Source organism: Lissotriton vulgaris, chromosome 1_1 (assembly GCF_964263255.1).
Source record: "Lissotriton vulgaris chromosome 1_1, aLisVul1.2, whole genome shotgun sequence".
NCBI classification, from domain to species: Eukaryota; Metazoa; Chordata; class Amphibia; order Caudata; family Salamandridae; genus Lissotriton; species Lissotriton vulgaris.
This window is the reverse complement of record NC_141685.1, coordinates 989470253-989488299: the sequence shown is the minus strand read 5'-3', so window position 1 is coordinate 989488299 and position 18047 is coordinate 989470253. Positions and strand designations below refer to the sequence as shown.

The 18047-nt window shown below is 47.1% G+C and overlaps 1 protein-coding gene across 2 annotated transcripts in view; it reads right to left on the bottom strand.

Moving 5' to 3' along the window:
* Nucleotides 1-18047, bottom strand: part of AKAP8 (A-kinase anchoring protein 8) — an 895754-nt gene that overhangs the window by 198526 nt on the left and 679181 nt on the right. For both annotated transcript variants that reach the window (XM_086960773.1, XM_086960782.1), the window contains exon 11: nucleotides 13126-13219. In XM_086960773.1, coding sequence (XP_086816899.1) covers nucleotides 13126-13219 — 94 coding nt within the window. The remainder of the gene's footprint in view (nucleotides 1-13125; nucleotides 13220-18047) is intronic.

Sequence of the window (18047 nt, the reverse complement as noted above, 5' to 3'; positions counted from 1 at the left end):
CCGTAGATCCAAGATAGGGCGTAGGCCCCCTTTGCCCTTCTTGGGTACCAGAAAGTAGTGGGAGTAGCAACCACACCCTACTTCTGGCACTGGAACGCGCTTGATTGCCCCCTTGGCCAAGAGGGCTGTAACTTCCTCCTGCAGAAGCCGCATATGATCCCCCAATACGCAGTGGTATAGCGGTGGCATGGCTTGAGGGGTCGTCTCGAAGGGGAGGGAGTAGCCCCTTCGGACGATTTGCAGCACCCACCTGTCCGATGTGACAGTGCGCCAGTGGGAGTGGTGATGGCGAACCCTGCCTCCCCTGGCGTCACATGGGCCTGAAAGCACGGACTAGGAGGGTTTTGAGGCGGATGCTGCGGGGGAAGGTTTGGACTGGCCTCGCTGTTGTTCCCGACCGCCTCCACGGCGATTTCCACGGCCGCCACCGCGTTGTATGTTAGTCTGCAGTGCGTGACTGGCAGCACGTGTGGGGACGCCCCTTCCTTGGCCACGAAGGAGCGAAAGGCACCCGTTTGCTGGCGCGGGGCCGAGAGGCCCAAGTACTTGGCCGTAGCCCTGGAGTCTTAAAGCGCTCAAGCGTATGGTCTGCCTTGTCGCCAAAGAGGCGGCGGCCATCAAACGGCTTGTCCATCAGTGTATTCTGGACATCCGCTGAAAAGTTGGCGGACCTCAACCAGGCGTGGCGACGAATCGCCACAGTCGTTGCCATAGCTCTGCCCAGTGAGTCAGTGGTATCCAGCCCACACCGGATGGAGAAACGTGCCGCATCTCGACCCTCCACAAGGGCTTGGGCGAGTTTAGCTTTGACCTCCGCCGGGCATTGTGGCAGCACGTCCGCGACCATGTCCCACAGGGAGTGGGTGTAACGGCCCAAGAGGCCTGCGGTGTTGGAAGACCGCAGTCCCAAACTAAGGGAGGAGAATATTTTCTTTCCATAATTCTCATACCTCTTGGATTACCGATCAGGCGGAGCCGACGGGAATGCGGTCTGGGAATTAGAGGCCTGGATGACCAGGTTCTCAGGGGTGGGGTGGGTAGACAGGAAACAAGGGTCGCCCAGGGCCGGGCGGTGGCGTCTGGCCACTTTCCGATCTACAGGCTGACCTGTACCTGGACCAAGTGCCCGAAAGAACGTCAGTCAAGGCTCATTAAACGGCATCAGAGGCTCGGTTGAGCTTGACTGCGGTTTAAGGACCTCAGTGAGGAGATTAGTCCTCACGGCCGCGACGGGGAGATCAAGGCCCAAGGCCTTGGCTGCCCGCGTCAACACCACACTAAAGGTTGCCCCCTCCTCCGTAGCCACGCTAGGAGGCGAGACAAAACCAGTGTCTGGCGAGGTGTCCAGACCACTGGCATCCCCAAGTCAACCTGTCCAGTCCTCCTGGGACTGACACTCATGTGTCAGAGGGTCCTCAGACCCCTCCCAATACTCCTCCTCATCACCCATCTCCTGGTACTCAGGGTTGACAAATGATGGTGCCGGTTCATTGAAGTAGAACTCCCCAATCGGCGTCGAGAGCAGTATTGGGGACGGCGCCGCCCGAGGACGGCGCCGGAGGTGACACCTGCGGAACCGGCGCCAGTGAGGTGGTCAGGTCGACCGGCGACGATCTGGATCCGGAAGCGGATCCAGCGGGTGCTTCAGGCTCGGCGGCGTCGGGGCCAAAGCACCCGCCGGCGTCGGGGCCGAAGCACCTGCCGGCGTCGGGGCCGAAGCACCCTACCTGCTAGGACCCCCAGACGGGTCCGCTGGGCCCGAAGGCACCGCGGAACCCGCCGGAGGAGTGAGGCACCTCATGGCCATGAGGAAGCGCTCGATCTCCTCCGGCGTCGCTTGCTGCCCAGGGACCGAAGGGTATGGGGCAGATCGCGACGCCCGCGACTCCTAAGGAGCCGTGTGGGCGGTGTCACCCGAACCCCCGGACGCATCATGCGAGCGTCGGGGGGAGTCGGAAAAGCGATGACGTCTCTTCGACTTCTTGTGCTTACCTGACGACGACTTCGAACCTGAGGAGTGATGTTGACTCCCGGAGCTGTGATGGCTCCGCCCCCGCGACCGGTCCCTCGACCTCTGTCCGGACCAGGACCTCTCACGGCGCAGGGCCGACTGCCGGAGCTCGAGCCGCTTGCAGGACCGCTCCGGCCTAGCTTTTGAGGTTAAGGCCCGACAGTCGGAGCAGGCCTTGTCGTCGTGATCGACGGCGAGACAGTGGAGGCACCAACGGTGAGGGTCGGTGACCGACATCAGTCGGTCGCAGTCCCCACAAGGCTTGAAACCTGGCATCCCTTTCGGCACCGATCGGAGTGGAAGACTGAGAATGATCAAAAAGATCTTAAAAAGTTTAGTCAAAAAGTGACTAAGGTACCACTTTTTCCGGATCTGCGCTGCTGGCGTGGAAAAAGAAGAACTGACGTCAGCACGCGGAGGCGGCGTCTAAGAACTCCGATGACTTCATCACGGCGCCCACAACGCCGACGACGAACGCGGAGCCGCAGACCACGTCTACTAACGCGCAAGGGTACTGCTACGCAAGAATTTCCGGATCCAGTCTGAGGACTGGGGATATTCTAAGGTAAGGAATCTATCACTAACGTGTCTCTTTCAGATTTGTCTCTTTTATCTTTGGATGTCAAATGTTTCGGCATCAAGGAGGTATCCTCTCGTTTTGATCTCGAACCGGAAGGCTTGACTTTCTGTTTTGTTGATGATCCAGAAGGCGGGGCGTTGGAACCATAGTCTCGGTGCCGACCATGGCCTGATGGCAGTGCTGGCCCAGAAGCCTTTTGATTGATTGGAGTGGGTTTCGTGGGCAAAGGGGCTTTGGTGCTCATGGCACCCTGTCCAAAAGAAACATCGTGGGACTCGAGTTCGATCTCCAACTCTGAATCAGAGTCCTGAACAGAAAAGGTCTCTTCCTCATCTGCCGCCGATGCTTCCATCTCTTCTTGTTTGGCCTCTTCGCCAAACATATCAGAGTTTCTTCGCTAGACTGTAGCTGCATGTCTTTTCGTCGAGAGCGACGGCCTCAGAGTCTTTTTCGAATGAAATGACATACATAAGTTGCAGTCATCCTCTTTATGATCTGGGGAGAGACAAAGGTAACAGACCTTATGAAGATCGATGCACAGCTATTTAGAATGGAACCTAGGACAGAATTGGAATGGCGTCCGTTCCATCGGCATAAGTCTGGATGCCGGATCTTCGGGTGGAAACCGGAGAAGATCTAGGCCCGAAGGCCACGGTCAGACTCTTTATGGATAACGAAAGTTTTCCAAAGTTCTTCAAATCTATTTGGCTTGCCCCCTGCCCCCTCTCACCTTTCTCAATGGCTCACTTGCCTAGGGCATTGTTCCACACCCACACAAATCTGCTACAATAATCCCCATTTTAAAGAAGCCCGGTGCAGACCCCACCTCTATGGCAAATTATTGCCCCATCTCCCTTCTCAGGTAAAATACTAGAACGACACGTTACCAAAGTGCTCAGTGCCTTCGCTGAGGAAAATGGCTTTCTAGCCCCTTGTCAGGCAGGCTTCCGCCCCGCACACTCTACGGAGTCTGTAGTTCTCTCTGTCATGGACAAACTCAGAGAGGGACTGGACACCAATCTACCCCAGGCTTTGGTCCTTCTTGATTTATCCGCCGCCTTTGACACGGTTGACCACTCCATCCTACTCACCCGTGTCAGGGCGGCTGGCATCAGGGGATCTTCTCTGGTCTGGCTCTCTTCCTTCCTGAGGGACCGCACTCAGGCCGTCCAATTGGCCGATTTCTCTGCACCTTCCCGCAAGGTTCAATGTGGCGTCCCACAAGGCTCTTGCTTGTCCCCCCTTCTGTTTAATTTATACATTTTTCCTCTTGTTTTTGCACTACAGCAGATGGAGGTCACGGTCTACAATTATGCCAATGACCTCCAGCTTATCTTCAATCTGTCCTCTTCCCCAGAGTCCATTCACAATTTTCAATCTGTCAAACTACAACCACCTGAAGTTAAACGCTGATAAAACCGAATTGGTCCTTACAGGTGGTAGCTCCAGTCCCTGGAATTCTTTGTTTTGGCCTTCTTCCCTGGGTCCTCCCACCCCCCCCCCTCCTCAGTGAAGACCTTAGGGATAAAATTGAACGATCATCTCACCCTGCACTCCCAGATCAGCTCAGTTGTTTCATCTTGTTTCTTGATTCTCCACACTATCCAAAAGATTTCAAGGTTCTTCTCCTTCTCTGCCCTTAAACTTATTCTTTTAGCCATGGTCATTTCCCGCGTTGACCATGGCAACGTTTTGTACACTGGTGCCCCTGCCTACGACCTTCGGCGACTACAGCTGGTTCAAAACCAGGCCGCCCGACTTGCTTATAATCTCCCCAAGTCTCATCACGTCACCCCTCTACTTAAAGCCTTGCATTGGCTTCCTATCCGGGAACGCGCCCTCTTCAAGATGTGTTGCATAACGTTCCAGGCCCGGGCAGGGACGGCCCCTGCCTTCATCAATTCTGAAATTAAGGCCTACATCCCCTGCAGAGAGCTGCGCTCCTCCTCCCTATCTCTCCTCTCTGTTCCTCGTTTTAGGAAGAAGAAATCGGGAGGCATGAAATTCTCCACCCTCGCCCCCGCCTTTTGGAATACTCTTCCCCTTTCTCTCAGGTCCTCCCCCCACTACTTAGAGTTCCGAAAAGCTCTCAAGACATTCCTCTTCTCTCAAGCTTTTCCACATTAGCGGCCTGATTCCCGCCCTGCCCTCGGGACTGCTTCCATAGTGCCAAGAAACCGCTTGGTAGTCGTGCGCTTTATAAATATTTTAAATTCAAATTCAAATTCAATTCAATTCAACACACAGAAGATGGTAACGTGATCAAAAACAATACCGATGAGGGTGGAGTGAATTGCGAACTAAAGGGATACAGATTAACTGTTTCGAATCGGAGCGCAGCAATATACGTCCGAACCCGATGGCAGAAAAAAAGAAACCAACAAGTATGCCAAGCATGTGTATCTACAACACACATGCCTCGAACATGCCTTTCCCAGCGAACCTGACTGTCTAGACAATAGTGCTTCCTGAATGTATGCAGGGATATCCAAGTAGCTGCCTGGCAGATTTCTAGGACAGGGACTCATTGTGGTAAAGCAGTGATAGCAGCTTTGGCCCTAGTAGAAAGAGCATGCAGTCCTTCTGGTGTCTGCTTTTTGGCCAACGGGTAGCAGATATTAATGCAGAGCATTATCTAGCGGGAGATGGTTCTCTTCTGCAATGACTTGCTTTTTTTTGCCTCCTTAGAGGGGTGAGGTGGAACAATGAACACAGCAGGATTGTAGTTTGACCAACGTGGAAGGGCGTCACAACTTTTGGTAGAATATATTCTTTTGTCCGCAGAACCAGTTTGTCTGGGAAGACAATAGTGTATGTTGGATTGCCACAATCAGCCCGAAGCTAGCTCATGCCAAGGTGATGGCGATGAGGAACACTGTCTTAATAGTAAGGCGCCCAAAAGGGTGTACATTAAATAAGTGAGTACCAGATTAAGGACCCTATGGAGCATTACAAAGAGAGAAGGAGGAAACATATTGTAGCACTTTTTAAAAATCGCCTCACAACTGGTGGTTTCAACAATGAGGGCTGATTGGCAACTGTAAGAAGGTCGAGAGTTCTAAAATATAACCCTTAACTGTGCCAAAAGCAAAGTCTTGCGGAAGAGAAACAAAACAAACAGAACGTCAGCTAACTTGGAATGAAAAAAGGAAAATCTGGCATGTGTCACATAAAACCACACATTTGTCTGAACGACAGGTGTACACAGTTGAGAAACATCTGGCTGCCAAGGTGACATCATCCACCTCCGGAGGAAGTTCGAAGGTGTTCAGCTGTCATTGCTCAATCCCCAAGCATCAATGCAGAGATTGAGAAGGGCCGGGTGGGGGAACCCTGCCCTCTTGCTGCAACAGTAGGTTTTCCCAGAGGGACTGTCTGACCAAGCCCAGCAGTTCTAGATACCAACTTTTCTGTACCCAGGCTGGATCTACTAGAATGGTTGGTCCTGGTCCTCTTCAGAACTCAGGGCAGGAGTTGTATTGGTGGAAAGGTATACAGGAGTCCCGGAGACACTTGAGGCAGAGCGCCTCTCCGAGAAAGAGATCTTGGAAAGTTCAGCATGCAGATGCCTTGTTAGGTTTTGGGACCCAAGAGCCAGACGTGTGGACAGGAGCGCTTTGAATTAAACACACAAAACAATTGACTCCGCAGACAAGCGATCGGTGTGGTAGTTGAAGGATTCATTCCTCAAGCGTTTTAATAAGCTACATTCACTCTCGATGGTCTGATTAATCACTGCCCTCAATTGAGGTTTCTACATTCAGAGAATCCAGTACAGCGCTTTCAGGCAACTTTGTTTAAGGAGTTGCCTTTATCTTATTTTACTTCTGTCGACAAAACCTAATCCCAGAGGGCTATCAACTGCATAAGGAACGTTTCGGGACCACAATTTCATACTCTTACACACATGTTCTGACTGGGGACCAGACAACATAGATTGGGATTAATTCCCTGCCACTCCTATGCCAGCCTATGTGTCAGTACCCCTCAGAAAAATTTCCACCTCCATTCTATAAATTGGGCAGGTGTTTTCTGATGATGACCCTGTTTAAACTGTATGAATATGGTCAAAACGATGGCACAATAGAGTGTACTGTTTTTATGTGATTCTGGAGCCTTTCACTCAGTGTCAGAATGTGTACCAACCACTTTTGCATGCTTGATGAGTCACTATTTATATACACAGACTGTTTAGCAGCAGCACACTTCACACTTTTTTAAAAACTTTTTTTAAACATTTTATAGTACAATACAAAACAAAACAGGAAGCAAGTTCTGGTATATACGGTGGGAAAGATGCACACAAATACCATACAGAGTTTTATATAAAAACATTGTGGAATGCACCAGTTACAATAGGTGCCTCAATAGGACATCAGGTCTCACACCACTAAACCCGTACCACACCTCTCTGTTTGCATGTCCTAATGTGGGGCTTCCATCCATCAATTCCTCCACTCAGCTGAATGAGAGACAGCTGCCTCAGGCTCAACTTGGACAAGACCGAAGTCCTCACCCTGGGGACCAACACCTCCATTTCGGAAGACTCCTGGTGGCCTGCCACGTTAGGAACCACTCCAACACCCACCCACGGACCATGCATTAAACCTCAGCATCATACTGGACTCCTCCCTCACTATGAACCGCCAGATCAACACTGTCTTCTCATGCTTCCACACGCTTCTCCTGCGTTCGAAAGACCCTCAGATGGATTGCAACTAAGGTCAGAAAAGACGGTTGCCAACACAGTCATCAGCAGTAGACTTGACTACGGCAACGCATTCTACACAGGCGTTGCCCTGAAACTCCTCAGTAAACTACAGAACGTTCAGAACGCTGCAGCCAGACTGATCCTCGACATCCGCAGCCACATCTCCGAACACCTGTGAGAACTCCATTGGCTCTCAGTCAACAAAAGAGTCACATTCAAGCTCCTCACACATGACTACAAAGCCCTCCACGGCGCCGGACCAGCATACCTGAACCACTGCCTCTTTCCACGAACCCACCATACACCTTTGCTCCACCCAACTAGCCCTTGCCACCGTCCTTCGGATCCATAAGACCAGGTCCGGAGGAAGATCCTTATCCTACCTTATCACCAGAACCTAGAATACCCTGCCTACCCACAGGCTATCCCCGTCGCTGACCCAATTCAGGAATGATTTCAAGACCTGACTCTTCGATTGAACCTCAGTGCCCAGCTGGGAACGACAAGCTGCATGCAAAAAGTCAGCATCATCCACACCACATTGGGGACAGCCATCAGGTATAAAAAACGGTGCAAAACCCTGGGTGTGAATATGTCCTGTAAACAAAGTTGTAATGTACCAACTAAAAATGGGCATTACTTGAAACAGTATGTGTTAGCTCATTAACCCGCGTCCAATCCCTGTCAGATAGAGGTGTATCGAGGTCAAGATCCCACACCAGACGTGCCCGGGGAAGAGCCCCAGCAGCCTCTGCCCACATGGCTCTGTATAGTAAGGTTATCAAGTGACATCCTGTGCCATAATTGAGTAAAATCTCAAGTGTTTGTATGGGAATGGTGGGGGGGGGCATAGGATATGAGGGCCAGGTATTCCTGGCCAAATCAGCCAAGCTGGCAAGTTACAAGAAGTGGACAGGGCAGAGAGTAAAATCTAGATGTGCCTCTTCATAAGTAACAAAGGTTTCTCCTGGGTACAAATCACTCAAAAGTGCAAATTCGCCCTCCTGCCAAACCTGAAAGGACATTGTCCAATAACTGCCTAATCGTTTTCAATATCCATATGTCAAGTTAGCTGTGGAACGGCGCACGCTTTAGGACAGTCTCTAAAACACTGCCAGATAAAAGCTGTTTGTCGTACTATATAGGGGAGGTCCGCAGATGTCCCAGCCCCTTCCATCAACAAATCCAGTAAATCTGCCTGCTCGCCAGACAGTAGCCATTCTTTCTCAATTTTTGCCTGGGAGAAGCCATTTTTTGGCTGCATGTTAAAGGTGTGCAGCGTAGAAATATAAAAATAGACATGGATTCTCCAATCCCCCCATCTTCATAGCATTTGTTAAAGTTGTCAAAGCCACCATGCTATGGCGACCCGCTCAAAGGAGTGTGGTTAAGAGGGAATCAAGTTGCCTAAATATATTGTGCGTGGTATGGGACAGAGTGAGTTCTGCAGTATATAGACACATTGCGGAATCAGGACCATTTTTGCAATAGCCATCCGGCCAATTAGGGAAAGGGGCAGGGTGTTCCCGAAAGTTACTGTGGTCTGCAAGGACTCCAGGATCCTCTCCACATTTAAGCAGAGTTGCTGAGTTCTAGAGTGTGCAACTTCCATTCCCAAAATAGAGAAACTGCTTTAATCCCCAATGCAGTATCTAAACTGGTAAATGATCCACTGGCGTGCCTACCAGAGAGTCAATGGGAATATTAAGGACTTGTTACAATTTAGACGTAGGCCAGAGATATTTCTGAACTCCTCTAGCAGTTGTAAAAAGCCGTGGTAAGGCGACCCTAATGGAGGAAAGATAAAATAATGCATCATTAGCCTTAAGGGATATTATATGTTGTACCTAATCCACTCACATGCCCCAGTCGTGTAGTTTCCAGCATGTCAAAATAGCGGACGGCTCTATCACCAATGCGAATTAGAGAGGGGAAAGTGGGCACTCCTGAGGAGTGTCCACATTTCCAAGCGAAATCTTCTCACCCTCAACCTTGCAGCCGGTTTTGTGTCAAGGAGCAAGACTACTTTTTAGGAGGCACAGTTGAAGGGGTAGAAGTGGAATGATACTCACTTGCAGCAAATATAAAAACAAAAAAGATACCTCGTGTGTTGTCATCAATCATGATAAATTAGACAGATCAAAACAGCACATTTTTATCACATTGATTGACATGCAAGAATATTGTTGTGGTTTGGCTAATTTTTTGGGCTTTTTTTGTGTACGATTCTTATAACAAGAATGTAATTTTAGGATTATAAAATAAATCAATTAAATAACTGATGATCAACTCACGCATTGTCCTTTTCCTCGTTTCTAATGTTTCATGATTAATGGCAACGTGTGAGGTATCTATTTTGTTTGTATATTTACCTATGTGGTCTAACCTCCCATTACTTAAAGACTATCCCCTTTCTATTTTGGGGTAGGCATACTTCCTTGCAACAGACAAAATTATGAAATCAGAAGGTGGATTCTGCACCCAGGAAGAAAGGGTCTTTTTCAGGTGGCTTTTATTTATTATGCCAGCGTGCTGGATCAGACTTTGCTTTGGCTGGAGATAAACAGAGGGCAAACAAATGGCATACAGAAGAAGAGCAGTGCAGGGCATTAAGGATGACTAAAGTCTTTTGCTGGGTTGTTGAAATAGGTTATGTTAACTTTTGCAGGACCTCTCACCAATGCTTCTTTGAATTTTGGAATATAATCTATGAGAGATATTATCCTTGACGAAAAATCAGAGAGAGTTGAGAAGTACTATTCCCTCATGAAAAAAAAGGATGCAAAGTGTATGAGTAATGAGGATATTGTGAGCAACAAGAAGAACTAGACCGTTGTGTAGATCTTCACTGATAAGCACTGATGAGATGAAGAGCGATGCCTTGATGTCCTTCATTGATGATGCCACCTATGCTGAGAACTCCTAGAATGCCTCCTTGGAGTTCTAGATATTGTTCTTGAAGTGCTAGCACTCCTGATAGGTGATAAAGTTTAATCAGTAGATGTGGGTGGCAAAGCTGAATGAGGCAGTGCAGATTAAGGCACCACCACAGGCATGACAGGTGAGGTGAATGAGCTACCAGAGAAAAGGGTAGAACTGGTCCAGCAGGGGACAGAACCTGAGAGACCTTCTGCTTTGATTATGGAGATCTGTGAGCTGACGTAGATTTTAGTTAAGACTGGTGAGGCTGCTCTGGCTGTTAAGTCGTTGAGCAGTCAGAGTCCGGAATGCTTGGTACTCTCATCTTCAACTTACGGACAAATTCCAGAAACGGCTGGAAGCATCTGCTTGGTGAGGTATCCAACAACACAGTTTTCAACTTCACAGACTCCAACATATCATTTCTCAACATCGAGGCAGACCTAGATGGTGAGCATTTTAATGGCTAAAGGAGCTGTGGCGGAGGGAGTACCACCTGCACGTCTCTGATCTTGCAGACACTGTCTCTACATGCCTGCCTGATCTTCCTGCAGCCCTTGCAAGCTGATCTTTTCTGTCTTTCAAAACCCTCCTGGACATCTTTAAGCACAATTTGCAGGAGGGTCTGTTTGAGCTTTTTTCTCCAACAAATAAGAAACATGTTTGCATTTGTGAAAAACATACTTTTTCTGTTGGAAATGTACTCTCTGTCTATAAAGATTAGCTGCGGCCCATGCAGGTAAGAGCCGTGGGGTGGTGGGGTCATGTTGGCGGAGGTGGTTCGGGGAGAGATTTCAACAGACGACGACAAGGGAAAATGAGTTATTTATTTAATTTTCCCTTGTGGTTGTCTGTTGAATCCCCCCTGCCTTCCTCAAACCGGCCCCACCACTCTTATGTATACGAGCTGCTTGTGCTTAAGATGTTGTGCGAATTTGATTTTTACAAGTTTGGAAAAGTTTCTGAGAAAAAAATCTTTAAAACGCCGAGCTCAGTACTCCAGGCCCCTCTCAGCCGAGGTAAAAAACACAAACTGACTCAACTGCCTCCTAAAAGGCATTATGCGATATTGGCAGTGTGCTATTCCTTAAAGAATCGGCAACAATTCTCCCAGCCATTCAGACATCATCCATTCAGTCGTCAGCTTCTACACTGTCCGTTTTCCTTCTCTTATCTTTCAAAAAAAGCTTTCTGCTATTAGGCTTTTCAATTGACTATTTGTCTGCATTTAAAAAAAAATGAAATATGTGAAAGTTAACCATCATAACCTATAACCTTTTCGAAGGCTCTTCAAATACGTGTTTGTTTTAAAATGGTTGTTTTTTCAAAATGTAAAGCATCTCTATGTGTTTTGTAAACAAAAAAAAGCGTTGGGATTCTGCACAAGGGCGAACAATTCAGAGCTTATGACTAGTATTTAAGATCCTGTTGAGCAGAATGTGACGTTAGAAGAATCCATCTGAAGTTGCCAGTATATAGGCATTTTTTCATTTTGTTTTGTTGTAAGTGATTCTTCTAAGATCTCGCACTGGGGTGGGGTTATTCACTATTCATGAATATTAATGAAGACATCTTAATAGACCTTCAGTTATTGTTCCAAAGGAGGAAGCTAGACCCCTTTCTCCAATGAAGCGTTGATGTTGCATGCCTTTGACAGTTGGTGAAGTTGCTTTTTTATGGAGAATGTAATTGCACTGTGTAGATCGAATCTTTGCCCCAATTTTCTGTGGCCACATTTAGATTTTCTGCAGCAGTGATCGAGTAGTTGTGCCATGGATTATTCCCAGAAGTGGAAATAGATTTAAGAACTGTTTCATTGAGTTTTCGGGAGCTATAAAAATATTTTGCATGAGCGCCCATACCATAAATGTTGTGATATTAGGCGGAACCTCAAGCGAACCAGTTCTTAAACTTAATGAGATTCAGGTGACCCCAAGAGCGATTCATAAAATGAAATGAAATAAAATAAAAGGCGAAAACTGGTGATTTCAATATAATGCCTATTTTACAACTTTGTCTGCATTCCCAAAAACATGACCAACCAGTTTTTATTCTAGTTAAGGTTTTGGTGCAAAACGATTCAGTTATTGACATGAAGGAGACATGTTTTTAATTTCCACCTTAAAAGAGACAGTTCAATCGGCAGTCCTTACAAAATGGTACACAAATATTTGTTCACTTTACTAAGTGGACAAGTGCTGACAAAAGTAAATGGTGGTGGGTGGGCAGCAGCCACTCTCATGCCAATGATCCTCACAGCACCAAAAAGTTTGTGATGATCACATGTCTCTTTCTAGTGGAATGTTAAACACCTATACAACCTTGTTTCAACCAATTAACTAATAAAAGTAAACAAAATCCTATTTAATTACAGAAACATACAATACACATTTGTGTATACATATATTTTACCTCACTAGTAGAAAGAAAGAAAATGGTGGAATGTAATACTTAAAATTGTGAGTGCAATAAAAAATGCAGATAAACAACAATCAACTAGTATAAGTGTAAATGACAAACATACCTTACCGAGCAAAAAAAGACAGGAGCAATATTAGTCCCAAACATGATATTCACAGGCTAAACAGAAAGGCTACATCCCAGATAACCAAAATCAAGCCAAACCAAGCAACTCTTAACCCAATATGGAATACATGGGTGTGTATATTTCATCAAATTAGCCACAGTTCAATCTTGAGTATCCCCATTATTTAAAGAAAAAGCTTGCAGCTACACATAGATCAACCATATGCAACTAAACACTTGAAGCCATTAGAACCAAATAAGAACCAAATAAGATGCACATGTTAGCGCAAACTCTGTGGAAAATGTTCAAACTTAAGCTAACAATCCACAAGGTTATTACCAATGAGTGGATAAATGCAGACCGTCAGTGTCACCCACCTTTGAAAGGGTCTGTTTTTTGTTTTACACCCTCCTTTTCAATGATCTCCTGACGTCGTTTCTCAATCTTTTTATTCCGATTTACAATATATTCCTGTGTGATTTAAGAGAAGTTGTGAGAAACGTGAATTGTGAGCAACTGTGATAAACAAAATGAAGCTATATCAACTAAGCTGAGATTTAACAATGGACTAGCTTGGGACACATTTTTTGATCAAAGAGATAGATTCTTGTAGCTTGAGCTTCCCAACTTTAATATCGTGAAAATGCTGATTTACCATCTCTAGTGAACTGACAACCATCTAATAATCATAGGCAGATAAGGCATTTCATGTATCTTACACAGGTTACATAAGGTCTGCAAGCATACCTATGACAGTTATCATTGATTCTTCTGTCTTCTAATAAAATCGTGCTCCTTTGAGCCTTTTACTGAGAGATCCTCCTGAACGCAAGGTCATAAAGAAATAACCTTTCTCTTAACTTCATTTATGAGTAATTTGTTCTTAAGAACACTCTTCCACCGTAAGAACAACACTGCTCCATAACTACAACAATATTTGTTTCTTTTATAAACCAAATTTTATTTTTAACACACCAGTGCACACGATCTTCTTCACCTTGCTCGCCACCCACCACCCCAACCCCAATCCAACAGAAGCTGTACAAGGACCTGTATCAGTTCTCCAGTGCTGTAATACCTCCCAGTCCACAGTAGTCCCACTATTTGCCCCAGACTCTGGCATGCTTCTGTAGACATCCCCGTGCTTTGTGCATGGTCTCCGCCACTTTGAAGCACAAATCCATCGTCCAAAATCGTGGGCGGGACCGAGGAACTCCATATCCACATTATATTCTGCTTGGTCAAGGCTGAGGCAACACCAACCAACGTCCGGTCACCCCTACTTCCACTTATGTCCACCAGGATGCCAGGAGTACCACCGTGGGAGTGAGCTCAATGTGTCTCCCCAACACCAGTGAATGTGTTCTATCTATACACTCCCAGAATGGCACAATGCCCAGGCACAGTGAGAGGTCAGTGCATGAAGGATCTGCAGGTATTTGTGAAGTTGTGTGTAGCGAAGCTGGAAGAGGACCTGAACATCAGCAATGGACCTCATGTGAGCACCGCTCCACACATCGCCTTGAGACGTAATGTAATCTTATCCCACTGACCAAACCCCTCAAGTTGGACTGCATGACATAGCCAGCGTCTGCTCCACAGAGGATTCTTCTGTGTGTGTTTACGATCCTAATCCAGGAAGCAGAGCGTTGTGAGGAAATATAATTTTTGATCGAGTAGTGTTCCCCAGCGCGTACCCCACCGTCTCCATGTGCTAGCTTGCAGTGCATGTGATTTCCCTCCTGTGTCAGCTATGAAGACGCAAATACATTTGCGTCCATCTTTAACATGTCCTCTTTCAGATCCGCCATGAACGGATTGAATATTCAGTTCCTATATATGCCGTGCCACCGTCTTTTTGTGGTACACTTTACTCGTTTTTCAGCTCTGGCGAAGTAGGCCCTGATTCTGCCATTAAACCTTTTTCCTGCTTCCCGACTCTGAGGGCCTCAACCCAGGCTGCCCCTGTACCAGTCACCCCTGCCTTACTCCTTGCGCGGCTACAGCCCAGCCTTCTGCCTGCCAAGACTGTATTCAACCTTCGAATTATCTGCTCCACTCCTCGAAAATACATTCCTGTCTCGTAGCTCAAGTAAACATTCCCCCCAGCTGCAGGAGCATTGGGCCCGGTCTTTCTGTCTCTGTGCAAGTAACTCATAGACTCTGTTGCCATGGTAGGCCCATGCCCCCTCACCCCGCATGCCGACACGTAGACACATACACGCACTCACAACCAGTATAGAGTAGTCTCTGCCCGAGAGACCTTTTCCCTTCCAGACACTACAGTTCCTTAAACATACGATATCAGATACGATTTGGGATTAGGTTGATCTGACATCCCAGACTTATGTCTACACTTGTAGTGCTAATAGTCAAGTCCCCTTCACCCTCCAGTTACACGTCAGACTCACGTCAAACTGCTGCGCGCGCATCTCTGCCATGAATTTCTGCTGACATTGCAAGATTCTCCTATGTATCCACCCATTTGTGACCTCATGCTAAATGACGTCTCTAGTACACGCCTTCATGCACGCCTATTGTAACGCCTTTTTTATGACGTATTCATGTTTTATCTTTCTTTTTCCAGCTATTACGCCTACTGCATATTCGCTAATGTAATGAATTGACTATATATATGAACTTCTGTAAATAATATGTTGTCTGTCTGCCCCTTCCCGAACCTGTGTGGTGACGGAATGGTATGCCACCTTGGCTCGAGCCAATAACCCAATTCCTTTTACAGGAATAAAACCCTTTTGAGTTAACCTCAATATCCCGGATTTTGCCTCTTATTTATCTGAGTTATTCTTATTGATTATTGATTCTAAATTATGCACAGGTAATTGATTTTACCACAGTTCTGGCGCCCGAACAGGGACCCCTCCCCCACCCCACGCGCCGGAGGTGCGTTGCAGGCCTAGCCCCCTGCCACAGCCGGACGGACAACTACGCGTACCCGCAGGATTTCCTGTATCTCCCTCAGGCCAACGGAGGTGACTGAGGCTGCGATCGACACCCAGACGAGGCGGTGAGGAGTGCGGAGGATCCCGACCTGAGCCTAGCTGAGAGAGCAAGATCCGAGGTATACGGAGGCCCACCAGATTCCGAAGTTCCGAAGTATCTGCGTCACGAGCCGAGTCCGAATCCAGTCCGAGCCCAGTCCAGTCCAGGGTTTCCGAGGCCTTCTGTTTCCGTGCTTCCTGGTCAGTACCGTTGCTAGGAACGCATCCTGACGTGCGCATTAGTTTGTGCCGGTCAAGACAGGTTCGGGTACACGAGCCTGGTCTGCACTGTTTAGCAGTGTATCTATACTGTTTAGCAGTATATCTAGTTCGCATCTGTAAGGTGTATCTGTACTGGTTAGCGGTACATCCTGTTCCACGTGGTTGGTAGGTTTTCATTGTAATTAATTAATGTGGTTCGTTCTTGAAATGTTTTAATGTGTCATTCAAATGTCGTGGTGTGAGTGAATGTTCGATCTTCATTATTGTGCTTACACGTGTTTTATGTGTAGTGTGTTCATGTTCATATCTAAGTAAGAACCAAGTAGCCAGATTTCAGAATGCCGTTGTTTTCCAAACTAAGACAAATAAAAACCCGTAAAGGGGTTCTAGAAGAAGCTGTTCCCATTCCACCTAGGGACACTCCAGGGTACTTTATGTACCATAAGCACGGCCTAGATGCCGTTTTATTTCTCGACTTATGGGTGGATTACACTAAAGAACTGTCAGAGAATCAGAGATGGCCCGTTGCTGGGACATGGGATGCAGAATGCATCATGAGAGTAGAAGAAGCTTTATGGAAAAAGAAAGCCAGACAGTCACAGAAGGATGCCATCGAGTTATGGCGTAAAGAATCGCATAGGCGTACAGAAAAAGCTCACAGACTAGAAGAAAAGAGTAAGGAGGAGTCTGACAAGACCCGAGAAAATGCATTAGTTGAGGAAGGTATCAGAGTAAATTTAGAACAAGTAGACAGACAGAGAAATACTCTTATGAATGGCATGTTCCCCATCCTGTCAAAGGGCTTGCCAAAGGCCTCTCCGGAAGTACCGAAGGACCTACCACCTCCATTGCTCCCGACTAAAACACACCAGAAGACAGCAAAGGACATTTTCCTCTCCTCCTATTTAGACGATGTAGCTCCCGCATATGTTAATACCGCATTGCCACAAGGGCCTGCGCCCAACGGTCAGAACGATTATGCTCTTCCTCCCCCACAACAAGCTGCTCCAGTTATCCCTCCACCTCCTGCTTCCCTTGATACTGACCCGACTAACCCCTTCGGAGCCGGCGCCTCAGGAGGCGCGTCCGGAGGAGCGATAGGTTTCCAGACCCCGCCATCCGCCCATCGCATGAGCTTTAGAGAGCTAGCGCAACAGCGTACGCCTAGAACAGATATTACAATTCATGGAGATTGCCTTGCAGACTGTAGATATGATCCTGTACCTGGTAGAAAGAATGACGAGAGAATGTTACTCGCATCAATACGTTTACGGCGAGTCACGAACTTCCTAATGACATTACCTGGAATGACAGAATACTTAGATCGAATATATAAGTTTGTTCAGACAGGAATAGGGCCTGACAGTATTAAGGAGGCCATGACCTATCAGAAAGTGGATACTAAAGCCAAGATATTGCGGTTTCTCATAAACTGCTTCATTAGAGAAGTGGATAGGCCGGGTATGAACCCGGAAGACGTAAAAGCACTCCACAGATGGGGTCAGAATATAGCAGATGGACAGCATGACAAAGAGGCCTGTATAGATAATATGTACCGAAGAATCAGAACTGCAATTAATAAGATGCATGAGAGAAGACAGCCTGTACCGGAAGTAGATTCCGACAAACATGAATCTACGGAGGAGGAGCCAGAGGAGGAAGCCGAGACACCGGAACACTCACAGTTGCCGGCCAGGGAAATGATAGCTTACGTAGGTAAAGGAAGACCATTTAATAATTCGATGCGCCCAGTACGCCCGGAAAGTAAAAGGATATATCAGGAAGCCATGTGTAATCCTAGAACACCCGAACACTTATTCCAAGCCACTGACAGAATACTTCAAGAGCGAATGGGGTACCATGTACTCGATTCTATGGATGAACAAGAATTAGCCAGGTCAGCCGTGCAATGGGCTGACAGCTCTGAGAAATATGGTGATGATGCGTTAGCACATACGTTCTTGAACTTGACACCGAGTGAACAGCGTTTAGCTGGTATGTACATGATACAACATCTGCTCTTATTGTATAAAAGCCAACATTCCGATCCAGGTCCTCTGCCTGACATATTAATA